This window comes from Denticeps clupeoides, chromosome 4 (assembly GCF_900700375.1).
Source record: "Denticeps clupeoides chromosome 4, fDenClu1.1, whole genome shotgun sequence".
Taxonomy (NCBI): domain Eukaryota; kingdom Metazoa; phylum Chordata; class Actinopteri; order Clupeiformes; family Denticipitidae; genus Denticeps; species Denticeps clupeoides.
Window position 1 is genome coordinate 27,686,836 of NC_041710.1, and position 19,459 is coordinate 27,706,294.

At 42.6% G+C, this 19,459-nt stretch overlaps 1 protein-coding gene across 1 annotated transcript; it reads right to left on the reverse strand.

Moving 5' to 3' along the window:
* Positions 1 to 42: 42 nt before the first annotated feature.
* Positions 43 to 18,094, reverse strand: LOC114788392 (calcium uniporter regulatory subunit MCUb, mitochondrial-like). Its single transcript, XM_028976932.1, has 8 exons — positions 17,907 to 18,094; positions 2,615 to 2,684; positions 2,268 to 2,438; positions 1,861 to 1,965; positions 1,326 to 1,486; positions 826 to 1,029; positions 368 to 484; positions 43 to 283 (listed from the first exon to the last, which is right to left on the reverse strand). The coding sequence occupies exons 1-8, from the start codon at positions 17,976 to 17,978 to the stop codon at positions 206 to 208; spliced, it is 978 nt and encodes a 325-aa protein (XP_028832765.1). The 5' UTR covers positions 17,979 to 18,094; the 3' UTR covers positions 43 to 205.
* Between the last annotated feature and the right edge of the window lie 1,365 nt (positions 18,095 to 19,459).

Genomic DNA, 19,459 nt, shown 5'->3' on the forward strand with positions numbered 1-19,459 from the left:
CATATTTCAAATTGTGCTTGGTTAGAAGAGAAACACTAAAGATTTCAAACATTCACACCGTGTTTATTTCAAAGCCTTCAAATAGTTAATAGTTTTGCCATGCTTTGCATAAGGACATTTCCAAAATTTGAAATCAAAAATGTAAAATGAAAGGCACCACGTTCAAAACTAAATATATGTAAATGTTAACATCGATGGATCTTCCTCATTCCTTTGGCTGAATCTGCTGTACAGGAAGTTGGAGTTGATTTGGACTCCTCAAACGCCTCAAATCCTCCTCCACCTGTGGAAGGAATCGTGCACGCAAGCTTTATGGGCATGACACCACCTCACAAAAAAAGACAAGACAGGACAAGCAGTTCCATACCACAGCCATCTCCTCCTTCAGCTCATTATACTTGGTCACGTCGAAATGCTTCCGTTTAGCCCCCTTGTGGAAGTAATGCAGAAACTGCCGGTCTTTCGCATCAGGGTACACATAGTCCTAGAGCAACAGAAGCGTTAGGCAAATAAAAATGAACATTTCTGTCTAGTTCCATCATCCAATTCCTTAACACCTCAACATAGGTTAACTGCACACACATTGTTGGGTTACTGAAGCCAACATAGCACTGAGGAGTGCATTTCAAGTCAACAAGAACATCCTATATTTAATGATTTCTTGAGCTATTCTGGAATCTGGCCTCAAAATAAAAAAAAAAAATCCCATCTTCAGTCTAATCCACCAGACAAGACATTGTCATCCCTAGTTCTCACACATCTGTAATGTGGCATCTGTGAACCCCACTGATGGTGATTTTGGGAAGAAACCAATGTATAGCGCACCTGCTTGGTGAGGACGTAGTAGGAGAAAACCGCAATGCTGGTGCTGTAGGTGATGAAGTATGTGACCGGTTCCATGATGTCCCAGGAGTACACCCACCAAGTGAGCCAGGCCAGAGCCCCACCCTGCACCGACAGAAGTGCCAGTCCTGTCCACAGCGCCCATGACGAGCTCAGCTCAGCTCTGCGATCGACCTGGGTCCTCAGCTACAACACCACACACACACACACACACACACACACACACACACAAAACCACGCAGATATTTTACCCCCAGATATAAACCTACAACCATCTTCCTACATCACTCTTTCATCTTAAATCATTATGTGCTTAGCACCAAAGTGAAGTTAAAGGACTGAAATGAGAAGAATAGCGATTGGCATGCATATTGACTCCTTGCTGAGCAGCAGTGCGGGTTCGTAACACAACAGAAATAATCCGGTACGAGTAGAGCACCATTCCACATTCACTGTTCCTGTATTACCGGTCTACCCCTCACCATTTCCAGGGGCATCAGCTCCTGCTGGAGGCTGTCCAGCTTCCTGCGAAGCTCCACTTCCTTTATCTGCTGATGGACTGGCAGGTGGAGCGCAGAGTACAGAAGATGCACCATGTTCTTCATGTCATCCACGCCCAGTAGTGGACCATGGCCATCCTTATCTGAGGATAATGTGCACGGTCATGACTCTATCTGTTGCGACACAGGCTTTATTTAATGTGCAAACTAGCTAATTAAACCAGTTATAATGTGGTGTTGCTTTTAAAAGCTTTATTTAACTATATCGTTGAACATTGAAAACCCGTAATAAACAATTGGTAGTGCTTGGAAGTAAGACAACCTTTCTTCTTGACTTTCGTTCTTACTTAATAGAAGTGCTCCTGACACCAATATTAGTATTGTAATAAAAGTAAAAGTAATTACAAATTGTTTTAGAAGAAGAAGAATAACTGAATGCGTTTGACAGAAATCTTTAAAAATCTGTTTACAAATAAAAGCAAATGGAACAGGACAAATAGGAATTTCGGTTTATTACCTTGCTGTGCAGAGTGAACGTTGTAGACCATGTCATTGATGCAGAGTTGGAAGTTTCTCTGGAGAAGTGTGTCTACGGAGGTGCTGCATGAAACCTTCTCCCCTTCTGAAAGCACAGAGACAGGCACAACGCTCTCCAGAAAGGTTGCAAAATACGGTGTAAGCTGTTTTATCCAAAGCAACAAACACACTTGTGCAGAGAAAAAAAAAACATATTAAAGTGAATAAATGTATGTACGTTGTGCAAAATTCTTAACAGGTATGGTGCAGAGCCAAATTCCTGCTCAGATTATCTGCAAGTCTGCTGCTTGCTATATGTTCAAATCAGTAGATGTTTTAAAATCCAATGCATTGGATCCTCATGGATGTTGCTCGTGCATTTTTCCCCTCCTTTTTTTCTGGACTCACCTGTTGTGAGCACCACAGCTGATTCTATACCGGGATCTTCTTTCTTCAAGTCTTGGATGAGGTCATTGATGGTCATGAGCATGGGCCTCAGGAAGAACACACATTTCTCTCTCTTAGAAGGCAAGGGCAGCGCCAGCACCGGACGGCCATGTTTGTACTCCACTGAGATGTCTACAGCCCCGGGGCAAGAAAGAGATTCATTTGAACTGCTTATGTTTTCCGGCAATCTGGGTTGTTAAGTAAAATTATAAGATAATAAATCTATTCTTTTGTTTAGTCATGGTTTGATCCTAGATCAATGTACCACGCTCCTTGTTGAATTGAAGACATGCAAAATTCTAATTTACCATGAGAGGGCAGTAAAGATCCATAAAATGCGATCTGGTGCCGTCCCCAGAGACAATGCGTGGGCTGAGCCTGTGGAACACACAAAACCTTCAACCTGCTGCTGGACAGATGAAGACGTAGCTCGAAAATAACACACTGAACGGCATTTCAGCTAAGTTCAGACATATCTTGTATTATTAGTACAGTGAGCTGTTAAATAAGATATAATATTCATTATTTACTGTGACTCCTGGCTGTCATGATTGTAGCAAGTGAATGAATGACAGCATCTGTGTCAACTGTGTTAATGAAGAAAAAAAATCTTCATACAAATCGTGAAAATGATTTCAGCAGGATTACAGCATGATTGCGTTTAACAGTGACTATACAATCAGCACAGTACATTTGCACACCTTGTTGCGTTACATATAATGTATGTTTACATTATATGTAAAGCTTTATACTTGCAATATTTGTAATATTGTGGTCAATAGCAGTCACACAAGCATTTCACTGCATATCATACCATGTATGACTGTGTACGTGACAAATAAAATTTGAATTTGACATAGAAACTGTATGATGGGACAGAGTTATCATAAGCAAGCAATCATAATCACAAATAAGGAAGAAACCTGAAATTTAAAAGAAAATGTATTAAAATGGACAAGTTTGTATACAGTTCATGAACTGCTGATTCTGCCTTTGGCAAACGTCTCCTGCTGCTGCTTTTCAACCTGCGGTGCAACGGCAGCGTGGCTGTCAGCATAACTGTGCAATAGGTAAATCAGTCTTTTAATCTGATTGGACTTGTCATTTCCACAGCAATGCTTTCAATGCTGTGCTTTGATTTTCTTCAATGTTAATAAATTAAAAATAAAAGTCTACAATAAAAACAATTTAACAAAAGAAATTAAGTCTTACACTGTCCCAAAATAATAGGAATGAAACAAAGTCTCTTAAAAGATGAAAATACTATCAACATTCCCTACTGAGTATTGTGGGAACAGGAACTGATTTCATTTAGTGTGGCTGTGCTGGTCGATTAAGCACAGACTCTGTGGATTTAGTGTATGGGGCAGTGGTCACATGCGTCCCTGTCATAGTGACATACAACAACCCGTTGGCCACAACCCACCGGACCCACCATCTCCCCATTCGATCAATATTACATTAGTCTAAGAATCAAGGGCAGCACAAGCGAAAGGTCAAATTCTCACTGCAAGGGCTGAAAAAGGTCTGAAGTCTTTTAAAAACCTCTCCCTTTCATCTTCATCTAAAACAAAGTAACCAGTGATCTGTGAAACTCTGGAGACACGATTGGTCCGGTCCGATCACAAGGGGTCATCCACAGACTCTATGTTCCACGGACGGCTCACTTGGTACAAGGAGCCTTGATTCCAGTCTAGTCCTGGGATTGCTGCATGCAAATTCAGTCTGCCAAGCAGCTCAAGGTGTGGCTCTTGGTATATGCTCCAGACTTGCCAATCCAGTTTAGGAAAATTAACGAATGAATCAGAATTACGGTGAACACCACATCTGAATCCTGGAAGAGTTACAGTTTCTACCATCTCTTCAACCTGCACAAATGTTTAAATATTTTTTTGAAATAGAGTTCAATTGAAGAATGCTGCTTTTAGATTCTTCACAAATGTACCAGTAATATAGACACTAAGGATACGTAAGTCTTCTAGTTCCGTGTCTGCATGGCATTTTCTCACCGACACAGATCTCATCCAACATCAATTCAGGTGAGGAAAAAGCGACGTGAGCGACTGTCTACGGTTGCATTGAGGCCCTGCTTGAAATAGATAAATCTACTGCTTATAGACTCCAAGCATGTGAGCACAGTGGCTTGTGCTGAGTGCCTTGCCTCCATCAGACCAAGAGAATTTTACGTATGCATGACTAGTTGATTAAAGCATCGGTGCATTCACTCAAGTCATTTGTTTGCTACAAATGGAGGAGCAAAATATGGCCGCATAGCTCCGCTGCACACCGATTAGCCCCATGCGTCATGCCAGGAGCAGCACGTCATTCAGACTGCTGTGTTTTTTCATGGCACACCACCAAGATGCTAATGAGAGAAAATGTAGACTCTGAGGAGGAGGAGAAACCCAGACAGACCGCACTCAGGCAATTTGCCACTGTCTTGCAAACAGCCTCATCATCATCCTCATCATCATCATCATCATCATCTCGGTTCTGCACACAATGTTCTTTTATCAGCATATTCCAGGCTTCATAACAAGTCCTTGGGGACCAAATGTCAAAATACAACACAAAAAAAGTTTAGGATTCACCGACTGCAGCGCCACATACATTGACAGTACGTATTGAAACGAAACAACGTTTCTCTGGAACCTGGTGCTGCGTGTAACGTAGTTATGTTAAGTTACATACTGACAAAGTGCACGTGTGTGACGCAGACAAACCGGCTACATAAAGCACAAACAGAGGAAGCAGGCAGAGCAACAGTAAAATTTAATGAAAACATGTGGACAACAATGAGACAGACAACACTAAACGAATAGTGAAACGAATATTACACGTGCAAAGTAAAAATAGTGCAGATACTGCTGTGCAAAATGGAAAATGGATGTACTCAAAAATGTACCCAATATAACAGAGGTAGTGTGTGAGTGTGCGTGTCTTTACGAGGTTGTCTGATGGCCTGTGGGATGAAGATTTTGCACAGTCTGGCAGTGAGGGTCCAAATGCTTTGGTACTTTTTTTTGGTTGCTAGGAGGGTGAACAGTGCATGTGAGGGTTGCATAGTCTCCTTCACAATGCTGGTGGCTTTCCTGATGGGGCGTGTGATGCAAATGTCTTACGGAGGGAAGAGAGACTCCAATGATCTTCTCATCTGTGTTTAGATTCCAGGAGAGGTTTTCCTCTAGATGAACACCAAGGAACTATGTGTTCCTGACTATCTCTACACAAAATCAATCAATGTTCAGTGGGAAGTGGTCCTTCCATTCTCTTCTGAAGTCAACAATCACCTGTTTCCTTTTGTCCATGTTCATAAAAAGATTGCTGACCAGTCCATCAGTTGTTACAACTCCTCTCTGTATTCTGACTCTGACTTGGAAGTGACCGGAAAGGAGTAAAATCTTACAACTCTGAACTAGGAGCGGCCGATATATTGAATATACTTGATGGGTTGAAATTAGGACTGCTCATTTATGGCCAAAAAGATAATTACGTTTAAACAAACAGTAAGTGAACTATACTATAGACAACTATAGACAATAAAATGCAATTTTATTAATGTATGATTTAACCATTCTACTGTTCACTCAAATATTCCCAGCTCTAAGGCCATTATCAACTTCTTAAGCATCAGCAGACTAAAAAAAGCAGTGGCTGACTCTGCGATATGCAAAATAAAAAGAATTGCAGGTGGAAATAAGTTGTTTCAGTGCTCTGAACCCAAGATTGTTGGAACTTAATCCAGACATCTTCCTGAGAGCCAGAAATGATAGCATTTCCTTGTTAATGCCCCTTCAAACGAAAACAAGGACAATTGTGGTGGCTTCATTCCTCCTCCCAATTCATCCAATTAACATGCAAACCATGAAAGCCTGATGCTATCAAGTCCTCCAGTGACATTCAGACAGAGACCCAGAAGGAAGACAGCTGTTCTATTTCTCCCTCCACCAACAAAACTAATTTCTCTCTTTTCCTGCTCAATCACCATTGAGTCTTACCCACCCCTGCAAATGATACATACTGCTGTCAGTGTTTGAGTCATTTCATTAAAGTTGAAAAAATAGTTTAATTGTTTAACTGAATATAACATCACATCACTAATGTTATGTTGCCGGCACTGTTTAATTTATGGGGGAGCTAAGGTAAGCTCGTCTCCACCTAAAAAGGACACAAGCTCCCCTAAAAGCCTCCATAGGCAGTTTAAAAAATGAACTATACGTTTTTAAATATATTTTAAGTCATAACATATTCATGTTGTTACATTTCATTCTCTGAACAACCATCTTCATATAACTCGTCCCTTTGCTTGCCCTCTGCTTACCTTACCTCTGATTTTTAACTTATGGTATTTTACCTGATTCTATATTATCCATTATATTAGTGCCCATATAAAATATGTATATAATTATCGGCCTATAGCTCTGGCTAGTATTCCATCAAAGTATCTTAAATAGAATGCAGAATCTTATTTTGACCACTGACAGTTTTTTTTTTATCAAAACATAGTACATATATGTGTATTTTAGCTCTGAAAGAGTTTATATGTGTATAACAGCTTCAGACACGCCTTTATCTCCTTCAGGCAAGCGGTGAGAGTGCCACATATAGCTTGACTAGAGTGGTTTGGACCTGCTTTTGAATAGAGCTGTGTGCCTACTTGGTTCAGAGATTGATATCTGGTATTTCCTGACTTCTTTCGAGCGGCTGTCTTTAAAGAATGTAATGTGGTTAAATACCTGGGGAACTACATATCTGATAATCTGACTATGTTAACATTTATAGACCTTGTAGTTTATTGCATGCATAACAGAGTTTGGTATGTGTTCTATATCTGTGAAAACTGCACTTTTCAAAGCATGTTGTAGACTTATGTATACAGCACATCTATGGAAGCACTTCAAACGAAGCAGGGCCCACTGTATAATGGAACCTCCTGTACAGATTTCTGTGAATGCTAAGAGACTCTAAAAACAGCATAATCCTGTCTTGATATCCAAATACTACTGTGCCTTCTCCTCTCACACTGTTGTAACTGGAGCTGGTAGATATGCAGGAAAGAAAAGTGAAACGGTATTGAGCACTAGCGGAGAGCCTGAAAGACAAAAGTACAGTAGAGTGACTTGAAAAGGTAACCTGTAACAGTTTGGGTATGTTTGTCAGCTCTAATAACTGGAGACTAGCAGGCAAGCCATGAAAAAAAAAACACTCACAGATGCTGGGTGCATTTCATATCTGTTACACACAGATATGACAACTGTCTATTTAAATTGCAAAAAATTAAAAATAAGCCTGCTCATTGTTCTTTTTACTCCCAAAAAGTTCACTCAATGTTGTTTAACGCTTGTTGAAATTTTGGCAGATATTGATGAGAAAATTGTTTTACATACTGCGTATATTTGGTGCCATCTGTCCAAATGCTGGTGCTGAACGCCTGTGTGGGTGCTTTATTTAGTTATTTATGCTCCATTGAACAGAAAAACGGTGGGCATACGGTCAAGAAAAACATTCCCACCCCACTTCATGGCTCTGACCACTTCTTCCTCTCCTTCTGTATTACCTTGCCCTCTCCGCCAAAAACAGCACCAGTCTCATCTTCTACCATTTCTTTCTAAAATCCTAGAAGGTAGAATCTTACTAAGAACAGCAGGACTCAAATCAGTCTGGTTTCAAAACTGCCCACTCCACAGAGACTGCTCTTCTGGCTGTTACAGAGAAACTACATGCTGCCAGATCAGCAAAATTGTCATCAGTACTAATCTTTCTGGACCTTTCAGCTGCTTGCCTGTCTAGCATATCATCCTGGATGGCAGCACACCATCCGAAACTCAACCCCAGCAATGGTGAACTGCTATTTATCATGTTGATTCCTTCTCTACAACATTAAGATGATTCGTCCATTTCTATCAACACACCCTACTCAGATACTTGTCCAATATCTGGCCATCTTCTACCTTGTCTGAGGTAAAAGGATAAAGCACTAGGGCTGCACAGTTAAAAAAATTTTTTAATCACATCACGATTTTGGCTGCCACAATTAAATTAAGATGATTCTTGATGATATTTACTCAAATAATGACAAAATAAAATCTTACTTATGGGTTTATTGGCGTATGCTGAGAGGCTGAATGCAACATCCTATTTATGCTGTCACCTACTGATCCCCACATTATGTCTAACTCTGTCACAATTTGAGGTTGCCACTCATACAGATTACGCTTTTGTTCGCCCCCTTGGTGGTTGGTTGACATTTGGTTGAGAAAGTGCTCTATTTGATATGCAGCAGAGCCTGCTATTCAAATGTAAATATCACAGACGATCATCTTAATTTAATCTTCCCAGCCAAAATTGTGATCATGATTAAAATTTGATTAATTATGCAACACTATTTTCAAGTCTACAACATCACGCCAGAATCGTAGGACCCGTCATCCAGCTTGACAGGCATGACAAGTTAGAATATAATTACAGATTTGGTTTTGACAAATTCTAAAAATAAAAAATAAAAAATCACAAAACAGCCAAGAGGAACCCAATGAAAACATGTTGTTATACACTTTCCACCACTAGGTCTGGGGCGACGTCATCAACGTCATCGACTGCTGGTTTTTCAGATCCCTATCCACCACACACTACTGTAATGTGTGTAAAATATTGCTGTAATTGAAATAATTACTGAGATTTGGTATGTGCTCTGAACCCAGTTCTTGGGCTGATTTCTTAGTGCACAACGTGAATGTGAGGAATCCTGGAGGTGACAGGCTAGCAGCCATCAAAGGCTACCGCATTTCTCCATTTCCCCCAACAGTGCCAAAAGCCTGCAGGACATTATTGGCCCTGTCACATCTGAAATACGGCTGCCGTGCACACAAATCCCTGAGGCCCAGCGGTCAGCTTGGCTTTTCATTAAGTCGCCCAGAAGCCATATTGGCAGCAGGGCTGTGGAACGCATGACAAAATTATGACCTATATAATGATTTTTTCACCATGCCCGGAGAAGGTAGAAAGGGTAATAAATATCTACCCACCGTGTGTGTCTTACCCAATGCAGGAAATATGGTCATGCCCTGATTATACTAAACTACGAAATGCGACTTGACTGCACTACTGTTCTCCTGTGAAAAATGATTTGCATTATTCTGTCCCAGACAGACAGAGCAGTAAAGATCTGCAATAAAAAGATTTTTAAAATAAACAAATAAATAAAAAGAATAAATCTGAAAGGGTTCAGGATGAAGTTTCTTAGAGAAATAGTCAATATTCAAAACAGCATTTCAAATTAACCTTAATATGACAGTTAGACAAAGGTATAGCAAACACATAATTCCATTAATGGTTCAGGTTTCACTGTCTGCCAAATATTTTTACAGTCAGAACAAAAAATGTGTTAGGTTATATAAGCTGATGTTTGCTCTTTTTCTGTAACGGTCATCTGTATCATGAGTACATTTGCCATACTGACTTGTAATCACTGATCAAGCACTTCTTACAAAGATGGGGGATACAAAATTGCATTTACATACATGGTATTTATCAGACGTCCTTATCCAGAGCGACTTACAATCAGTAGTTACAGGGACAGTCCCCCTGGAGACACTCAGGTGTCTTGCTCAGGGACACAAGCAGTAAGTGGGGTTTGAACCTGGGTTGCACCACTCCAGCTTTTTCAATTCGAAACCAGGGCTCTAGAATAACTTTTTGCATTAGTTGCACTGGTGTGTTACGTCCCGTGATCATGTGATGTGTGGTCTGTATGTTCTGTCTTGTTGGTGTCTTTTCCTTTTTGGTATGAGGAGCCTGTAATTTACGGAACTCCTCCCAGACCTGGCGCTGATTCGCGCTCCCGTCTGAGTCTTGTGACGAGGAGGGGGAGAGAAGGAGAAAGGGAAAATACGCAGGAAGGATGCTCTGTTCCCATTTAGTCTACCCAGTGCTTTTCATGGCCTGACTGTGTGTCAAGGCGTGACTTGTTTTGTTTTATTAAAAATCACTTCGTTCCAACAGTTGTGACGTTTCCCTCCCTCTTTCTAATTGTTCACGTTCCTGACCTAGACCAGGATGTAACTGGTGCGCCTAACGTTTTTTTAACAGCATCACATTTAATAACAGTTTAGCAGGTTCACTTTTACTCCTTTTTAAATCACAGTGCATATAGGCAATATTGACTTGTAAATGATGAAATATCTGACTGGTTAACAAAGTTCTTTATTTGAAGAACAATTCTACAAGAAAGTTAACTTACCAAAAATGTGTTGGTGCTTAAAGTCCTGAGAGGAAATTAAAACAAGATAAATGAAATAAAAAGAAAATATAAATTAAAAGAGCAAGTGTTTTAAGGGCTTGAACCTGATCATCATCGCAGCCTTATGACCTGTTTGCTTTTCCCTGTTGCTGAACGGGGGAGAGGGGACACACTTATCACTGCATGTAGTGTTTGATAGGAATTTAAGCCTGAAAAAGCACAGTTCATCTATCATATTACTCAGGCTCGGGCAGTAAATGCGTGGTTTGGTGATGCATTTTGATTAGAGCTAAAATGGAAGCTGAGGAGATAAAAACCTGACGTTAGTCTGAGGTGTGGGAAAAAAACAAACTTTGGAGTTCGGATAACGGTAGAGTATTTAACCAGTATTTAATAAATGAATAAAACCTTTTATTGTGAGAAGGAAAATATTAATTGCCCCAGAAAAGCAGGTCTATAGGTATCGCCATAGCTATCTACACTGCCTACAAAAGACACCCGGAAGGCCAACAGCATCAAACATATTTCTCCAGCATATAACTTCCCTCAAGGTGTCACAGCGGAGGTAGAGGACTGATACATGGCGGAGGCAGAGAAATCTGCGCGAAAATATGCAAAAGCGGCATGGCACGGCACGGGAGCACCACGGCAATGATCCAGCACCTGAAACGCAAACATGTTGGAGTGTTTGATGAGGAGGAAGGGAGTTCAGCAACAGGGGAGCAGTCCTGGTGCTGGTGTTTACCTCGCCGCGGAGGAGAACTAGACGGGGACTTACAGCGCCACCTACAGGTGTGGAGGGGGGATGAAACAGCGTTCGGACTGTTCTCTGCATGGACGACTCGCCTATTGTGTCCATTGTTCGTGCTTCAATGAATCACGGAAAACAATGGGATTCTGAGTGCAGTGCTGCGCTTGCAGCATCTGGTCTCGGAGACCACGAGCGTAGGAAATGTACTGTGCTCAGTGGCACCATGGCAGTTCCGGATTCGAAGCAGTAACGGTCATATTACGGGTCTGCTTCCTTACCCGCTAGGCCACCACTACCCCATAAAAGCCTGCCTTGACCTGGATTCGAACCGGGATTGCTGTGACCAGAGTAGATTGGTTTATTAGAGCTACACACCTTTACCAATAACCGATACAAGGTGCCATTTGCTGGAACCCTTCAGCAAGGTCTCGTCCTCAAACACTGTTCACTTGGCATGGTTCACGAAAGCACGTACCTGCGTCATTTAATGTGACGTTACATTTCACAGTTTCCTTTTTTGAACCACCAGTAATATGCTAATTTGCTAAATGCTTCAATCTGTGCACCACAATTTGTTCATTGAGCATTTTCCTGACTAATCGAAATTGTACATTATCATGCAGTAATGATGTTGGGACCACCGTTCTGCATAAGCACACCTTCCATTTTTAATAATAGAATGCTACTTCAGCATGTTTGCTGTCTGTGAAGTCAGTCCAGGCACATGCATCATGCCCCACATGACAGACGAGAAAATTAGACAGAGTGACAGTCAGCGGGGTTGTGTAAAATTATCTCCCTCCTCGCTGGGATCAGTCGGTGTAGTGGCCTTGATCTCTGCTGAGTCCGTGTTGCTAGCATGGCGTGCCAGCACAGAAACTCTTTGTTCACCATCCAGATGATAAGAATCATTCATTCCTAGAGGTAAAAACTGTAGAGGTCCTGAGTTGGATACATTTGTTACCCAAATATTACTTTGCATTTTGGCCAAAACAAGTACAAACATCTAAGGCTTTCAGGATGTATTCTTGTATTCAACTACGTAGAAAAACAGCCTCCATTAAAATCCTCAACACCTGGTCCTTTAAGATATCTCCGAATACATATGTATATAAAATGCAATAAACTGTAAGAGTAAATACAAAATAATAATAATTAATCATAACCCAGCTAGCGCTGCAACAACGAATCGCTTAAATCGATAAAAATCGATTACTAAAAGAGTTGGCAACAAATTTCCTAATCGATTCGTTGTGCCACGCGACACGCAGACATTTAATTATTAAAAAAAAAAAAAAAAACACGGAGTGAACACATTCGGTCTCTCTCGTGCACAGATGCTAGCAGAGTTTGTCGCCTCATAGACAGCGCGGAGCAAAAAAAAAAAAAAAAAAAAAAAAACGAGCGGAGGTAGAGGACAGATACATGGCAGAGGCAGAGAAATCTGCACGACCCAAGTCATCCAAAGTGCGGGAGCATTTCACACTAAATAAACTGCAAAATATGCAAAAGCGACATGGCACGGCACGGGAGCACCGCGGCAATGATCCAGCACCTGAAACGCAAACATGTTGGAGTGTTTGATGAGGAGGAAGAAGGGAGTTCAGCAGCAGGGGAAGTCACTACAGAATCCTACTTTAGTTCCATTTTGAACTGAGGAATGTAATGTCCCTGGTGCTGGTGTTTACTCGTTATCCAGCTTGACAAGTTAACGTTAGCGCATTGATAACAATAGTAAAGCAGGGGTGCTATAGTTAGTTTGCACTTTGCATGAAAAGACTAAAGACGTGTTTTTATTCACTAGCCTTTTTTGGACCATTCACTTTTCAATCTGTTGTCATGTATAGCTACACTACACTACACTTTTCTTACCTAGTAATTTTATCTCGTTTCCAGTCCAAATATCTAAAAAAAAATCAAGCGCCACCTACAGGTGTGGAGGGGGGATGAAACAGCGTTCGGACTGTTCTCTGCGTCTCCGCATGGACGACTCGCCTATTGTGTCCCTGAGCAAGACACTTAACCCTAAGTTGCTCCAGGGGGACTGTCCCTGTAACTACTGATTGTAAGACGCTCTGGATAAGGGCGTCTGATAAATGCTGTAAATGTAAATGTTTACCCGTCATCCAGCTTGACAGGCATGACAAGTTAGCGTTAGCGCGTTAATAACAGTAGTAAAGCAGGGGTGCTATAGTTACCTTGCATGAAAAGACTAAAGACATGTTTTTATTCACTAGCTTTTTTTTGGACCATTCATTTTTCAATCTGTCGTCATGTATCTAAAAAATCTTAAATCAAGATTACTAGACAAGAGAAAATTAAGTGATGCTTAAAACCTCTGTTTGAGATTATATCTCATTAAGATTAGTTTTCTTACCCCACTGGTAGATTATTTTGCTTGTTTTAAACAATCACTTAATTTTGAGATGTTTTATCAGAAAACAAGACATCATTTCTTATGCTATTTCATGTGTCTAGTAAATGTATCTTGATTTAAGATTTTTTAGAGATCTGGACCGAAATCAGGACAAAACTACTAAGTTAGAAAAGCTTTTTTTGCAGTGTGTGTGTGTGTGAGTGTGTGCATCTGCAGTGTAGTGTAGAGAAGAAGTTCTGACATTCAAACAAATCCTGTTAAATTTTCTGATTTGTATTGTTCTTTTTTTTTTTTTATAAATTATTTATCATTCTGGCAGCTCAGGTGGCACTTTATTAAAAAAAAAAAAAAAAAAAAAAAAAAATCTACTGAATCTACTGGTGTCTCAGAAGCAAACTCAAGAATCACATTGAAACTGAAAGTAAGAAAGTTCTATTACTTTAGAAATATAAATGACATAAACATGTTGCTCCTTGAGCTGTTATAATAATAATAATAATAAAATAAAAATGGACTAACACAGCACACGGTGACTCAACAAAATGTGTCCTCTGTAGCACTTTGGCTCTTTGGGATTCCTTAAATGATAGGCCACCACTGCCCCACTTGGCTAGCCTGGCCAACATGGAATATCTTTCATTGTTAGCCTTCCACCACAGTAATGGGTGGAAGCCCACGTGCACAGACCACTTCCACTGGCGGAGTCAGGTGACAGACGTTAGAAACTGTGCTTGTTTTTAACGTAAAACCGCATGTTAAATTGCACACGAATTATGGCCTACGTGGCCTTGTATCTTTTCTCTACCTTTTTTTACCTCGCCCTGTCTATGAGGTGCCAACCTCTGCAGGCATCAGCGCGTGAGAGAGACAGAGTATGTTCGCTGGACTCTGCGCTCAACTTAAGTTTTTTTTTTTAATAATCAAATGTCTCTGTGTCGCACGACACAACGGATCGATTATGAAATTCATTGCAGATGCTTTTAGTAATCATTTTTTTTATCGGTTTAATCGATTCGTTGTTGCAGGCCTAGGTTCAGATCACAGTGCTTGTTGTATTCAGTCTGAAACCAGCTTTGCGCTCGTCTCACATCCCAGACTGAATATGAGACTGTTAATGGACATTCTGTGTCTGTCAGACGCACAATACATAAATGATGTCATATGTAGAGCCCATTCCTAATTATTACCATTGTGAAGTTGAGCAAGACACCGCACACTGCTCCCCGGGTGCCTGTCATGGCTGCCCACTGTTCACTCAGGGTGATGGGTTAAATGATGGGACAAAGTTCACTGTGTGCACCGTGTGCTGTGCTGCTGTGTATCACAAAGGACAATCACAATCACTCACTTAAGGCCGAGTCGATCCAGGTTGGGTTGTAACTACTCATTAAAAGCGGAGAACTGCATAAATGGACTGCAAGAGATGTTGTCTTCTGTCATTCTGTCAATATTTTATCGCTCTGCATTGAAACAGATACCAGACTGCAAACAGTGCCATTAATAAAGCATCTTCGATTGGTCAGTTTTAAGATGATGCATAGATGTTAGCAAATGTTAATATATGACCTGCATGCTGTAGCCGAATCGAAAAGGACAACTGAGTGCACTTAGTGAATTATATTTAGAAACACAAGTCTCCCCTGCTTCCTGACCGAGATGGATCTTGACAACCACTAAAGGGTAGAGGTCTAGCAGTTGCTGTGTGAATGACAAGTTTATCGCCCATGGAGTGTGGCGCCCACCACAGTTATGACAGGGCAGGTTTAAACAAGAATAGTCACTGGCAGAACGTGGACTCTTCACCAGCAAACGTCCCAAATCACTTAAATCCTTTCAATACAGAGCTTAACAATACAGTGACCCGCAGTAACAATGCAGAATCTGCAGGAGCGAAGGACTTTTGGGGTCACAAACGCGTCATTGGGAACATCAATACAAGCGCACTATGGTACTTCGTACGGGGGAACGGTCTACCTTAGAAGAAAGAATGTCCGTCCATTAGCCACATCTAGGATAAATTGTGCCATGACCTGGTTCACCCAAGTTACATTTCCCTAGAACTCACGGATTCAGGGAGAACACTTTTCTCCGAGCCATAGAAAATGGGGTCTTACTACTTAGTATTCAGACGCACCATTCCTTGGTGTTATTACTACATCAATTACAGTGAAGTATTGCACAGTGAAAACGCTGTTCAGCGGGGGAAAAAAGGCTCCTGGAGCACTACCTGTCTTGTTGCCTCGTTGAGAATTGCCAGGACTTTCCTACGTGTCTGTGATGAAAGGAACAGTGAGGCCCAGAAGCCATGCTTTTCTTAACACAGCTCATAGCGACTAAGAACTGGAATATTTGTGCAGGATGCACAACTGGGCAACGTGTGCAATTCTTCACAAAATTAAGCTACATTATGCAAGCAGTAGAGCGACAGGAAATTCAATGTGCAATTTTATGGATATAATGAAATAAATGGTTTTGTTATTATTGCATGCAAAGTTGTTGAGACATAAAAAGGGAAAATAATGAGCAAAGGAGGGCAGGGCAACCGAGTGCACGGTCAGTGACCTGGAAAGAATCAACACGATTTCTATTACACAGGCCTTCAGGAAGTACAGCTCCTGTTACGTTTATAGCTGCAATAAAACAATGAATATGGGGGGGGGGGGGGGGGGGGGGGGGGGGGGGAACAAAAGCTCCTGACGCACGTAAGGTTCTTTCAGACACCCTGAAGATTTGAGCACAAACTGCAACGCAAGTGAATTAGAGCGAACGTGTCGTCTCCGACTGCAGACTGGACAGATGGGGCGCATCACCGGACTGAGTCCTGCTGCAGCAATTCATATTGTCACATGCTCTCTCCAGTCACACAGCGGCGAAATAAGACACACACATACAAATCGTTTTGCCGTGCGAGGTGGACTGAAGTATGCGTTACGTAGTGCACTGAGCTGGGTACAGCGAACTGGAGGTGAGGAACTGCACAGTTTGCCTCGGCCGGATACCAGAGGTTTCATCACTTGGGCTTCACCGTGGCCCCGGTTCTGCTGAACCCGCCCGTTCCTCAGCACTTTTGCATGCAACGTTGACTTTGACTCATTTATTTGTGCTGCGTGCAGACAAGCAAGCCTTGCCAATGGGATCCAAATGTGGGCTCTTCAGTCAAACGGCACCCGGAGGGCCGTAGAAGTGCGGGTTGGTGACATTCGGAACAACCCCAAAACCCATTTAATTACACAGTCATCGTCGTCATCCTCATCAAACCAGCGTACGGACCCGTTAAAGAGTCCTGTGCTTCTCCGTGACTTCCAGAGATTCTGTAGGGTGACGGGCTATTGCTAAATGTGCGGTCGCCCGGGAAACCAGTCTCAGTCAGCGGTCGTCACAGATGAGGTGCGTAATTAAATCTAGGATGATAGAGGGTACATCCGTAAGTAAACTCGGTGAAGATTTGCTGGGATATCCAAGAAGGCAGTGGGGTGGGGTGCGTCTCGGTGCCTCTATTTGGAGCATGTGACATCTTGGAAGCGTCGAAAAGGCGTCAGATGACGATCTTCATCGGCGAACAAACGAAACGGCACCTGCTCTCTGATGTCTCAGCAGGTACACCATCTCCTGGTGTCATGTTCTCTGTGTGAACATCGCCTGGCCTCCACCCACGTCACGGCACCTCCGCAGCATTGTTTTCGGCAACACTTTTGTCCGTCCAGCTGGTTTCAGGCCATTTGATTCAGGTTCAGAGGGGAAGGTGGAGAGCTGCGTGGGGCTTCTCCAAGTTTAAAAGCGCGCGCACACACGCACACACACACACACACACACACACAAGGTTGATACGTCATGCAACGATTCTGCTGTAAAGCAACGCTGAGAGATCAGAAAGTGCGTGTTCGCCTGTTTTAAAAGTCGGGGTTTGTACAGAAGCCTCGAGGTGAGGAAGAGGAAGACCTCACATGCAAGACGGAAAAGGAAACGTCTGGCGTTCGTTTTTAACAACATCGGCGAATCTTTTCCTGAGAAAAAGTTTGTTCCTCTCTCGACAATGGAGTCCACCACACCCTGAATATCCCACAGCGACCCGACCGACGGTTCCCACCTCGCGCTCAAAAACTTGCAAGGGAATCGGGGAAAAAAAACCTACGAAACGACTTCCTGGCGCATGTTGCGTTTAATGTCAGAAGGAAGAACCACCGGACGCGGTCCAGCCGCGCCGACAGAACCGGAAAGTGCTGCGTTTTTTACCTTGAGAAGCGGGAACGACGCGACGCCCCGCCGGAGAACCCGGGTCTGTAGTTTCATCACCGATCCCAGCATTACCGGCGGCGCAACTCTTCTCCTACTAGCGGCTTACTGGGTCGACGCGAGCGGCGACATTGTGGCGCGGAGTAACGCTACTTTCCCCCTGCGTGACGGCATCTGGCGTTCGCCCCGCCCACCGGCATCGAGTCCCCGCCCATCGGCATCGAGTCCCCGCCCATCGGCATCGAGTCCCCGCCCACCGGCGTCTCTTCCACGCGCACGCGCGCCGTCTACTAAGACGCACACATTTGTCTAAATTCCAGCTGTCATACTCTATGGACCAATATTTTCGGGGTATCTGACCTATATACATCTATACAAATCAAAATACAGCTATAATTTTACTTCTTATTCTATATACATTACCAGTCAACAGCTTGGACACACTTACTCATTTACAGCATTTATCAGACGTTCTTAACCAGAGCGACTTACAATCAGTAGTTACAGAGACAGTCCCCCCCTGGAGACACTCAAGTGTCTTGCTCGGGGACACAATGGTAGTAAGTGGCATTTGAACCTGGGTCTTCTGGTTGATAGGCGAGTGTGTTACCCACTAGGCTACTACCACTTACTCTGTGGCGGTCATGGAGGCTAAGATGGAGGATGACATATTTAGTATTTTTGTTGTCAGGAGAAAGTGAAGAATGACAAGAAGTGTTCAGCACAAACCTTCAGGACTGCTGGAAACCGTCTCCGTTGTCCAAGACGGTCAAGAGAAGCCCAGAGTGTGAAATGCTGCCATCACAGCAAAAGCTCCTGCTTTGGAGAGACACAAACCTTTTGTCTTTTTGTTATTGCTGTTCACATAACCTCATAGTCCTGTGTCCTCGGTTTTGTTCTATAAGGTAAGAAAAATGCACTACGGATGGTGGTGTACATAGAAGCTTCCAGTTTTTTGGAAAGATTTTGGAGTTGGAACTTGGAATTCTTCCGGAAAAGCTGAGCTGAGGCCTGGGCTCTAGGTGGGCAGGTCAGGTTCTTCCAGTTCTCACTGAGCTTGGGCATTCCGGACAAGGCATGGAATTGTCTGGAATTGTTTTGGCAGGCCATTTTGGAACGGCCCGACCGCTGAAAAATAACCATTTACATTTACATTTACATTTACGGCATTTACCAGACGCCCTTATCCAGAGCGACTTACAATCAGTAGTTACAGGGACAGTCCCCCTGGAGCAACTTAGGGTTAAGTGTCTTGCTCAGGGACACAATGGTAGTAAGGGGGATTCGAACCCGGGTCTTCTGTTTCATAGGCGAGTGTGTTACCCACTAGGCTACTACCAACCCCATAACTGTTCCTCCTCCACCGAACCAGGCATTGTTGGCTCGCTGTGGTTGGGCAGGTAATGTTCTCCCAATGCCCCCCAGTTCCAGACCTTCAGGCTCTGAGCAGGTTTGTGCTGAGATCAGTGGCAGAGGAAGTTTGAGGCGTCAGTGAGTTTTTTTACACACTGTGCACCTCTGCGTTCTGTTGGTCCTAAACACTTTTATTTCCA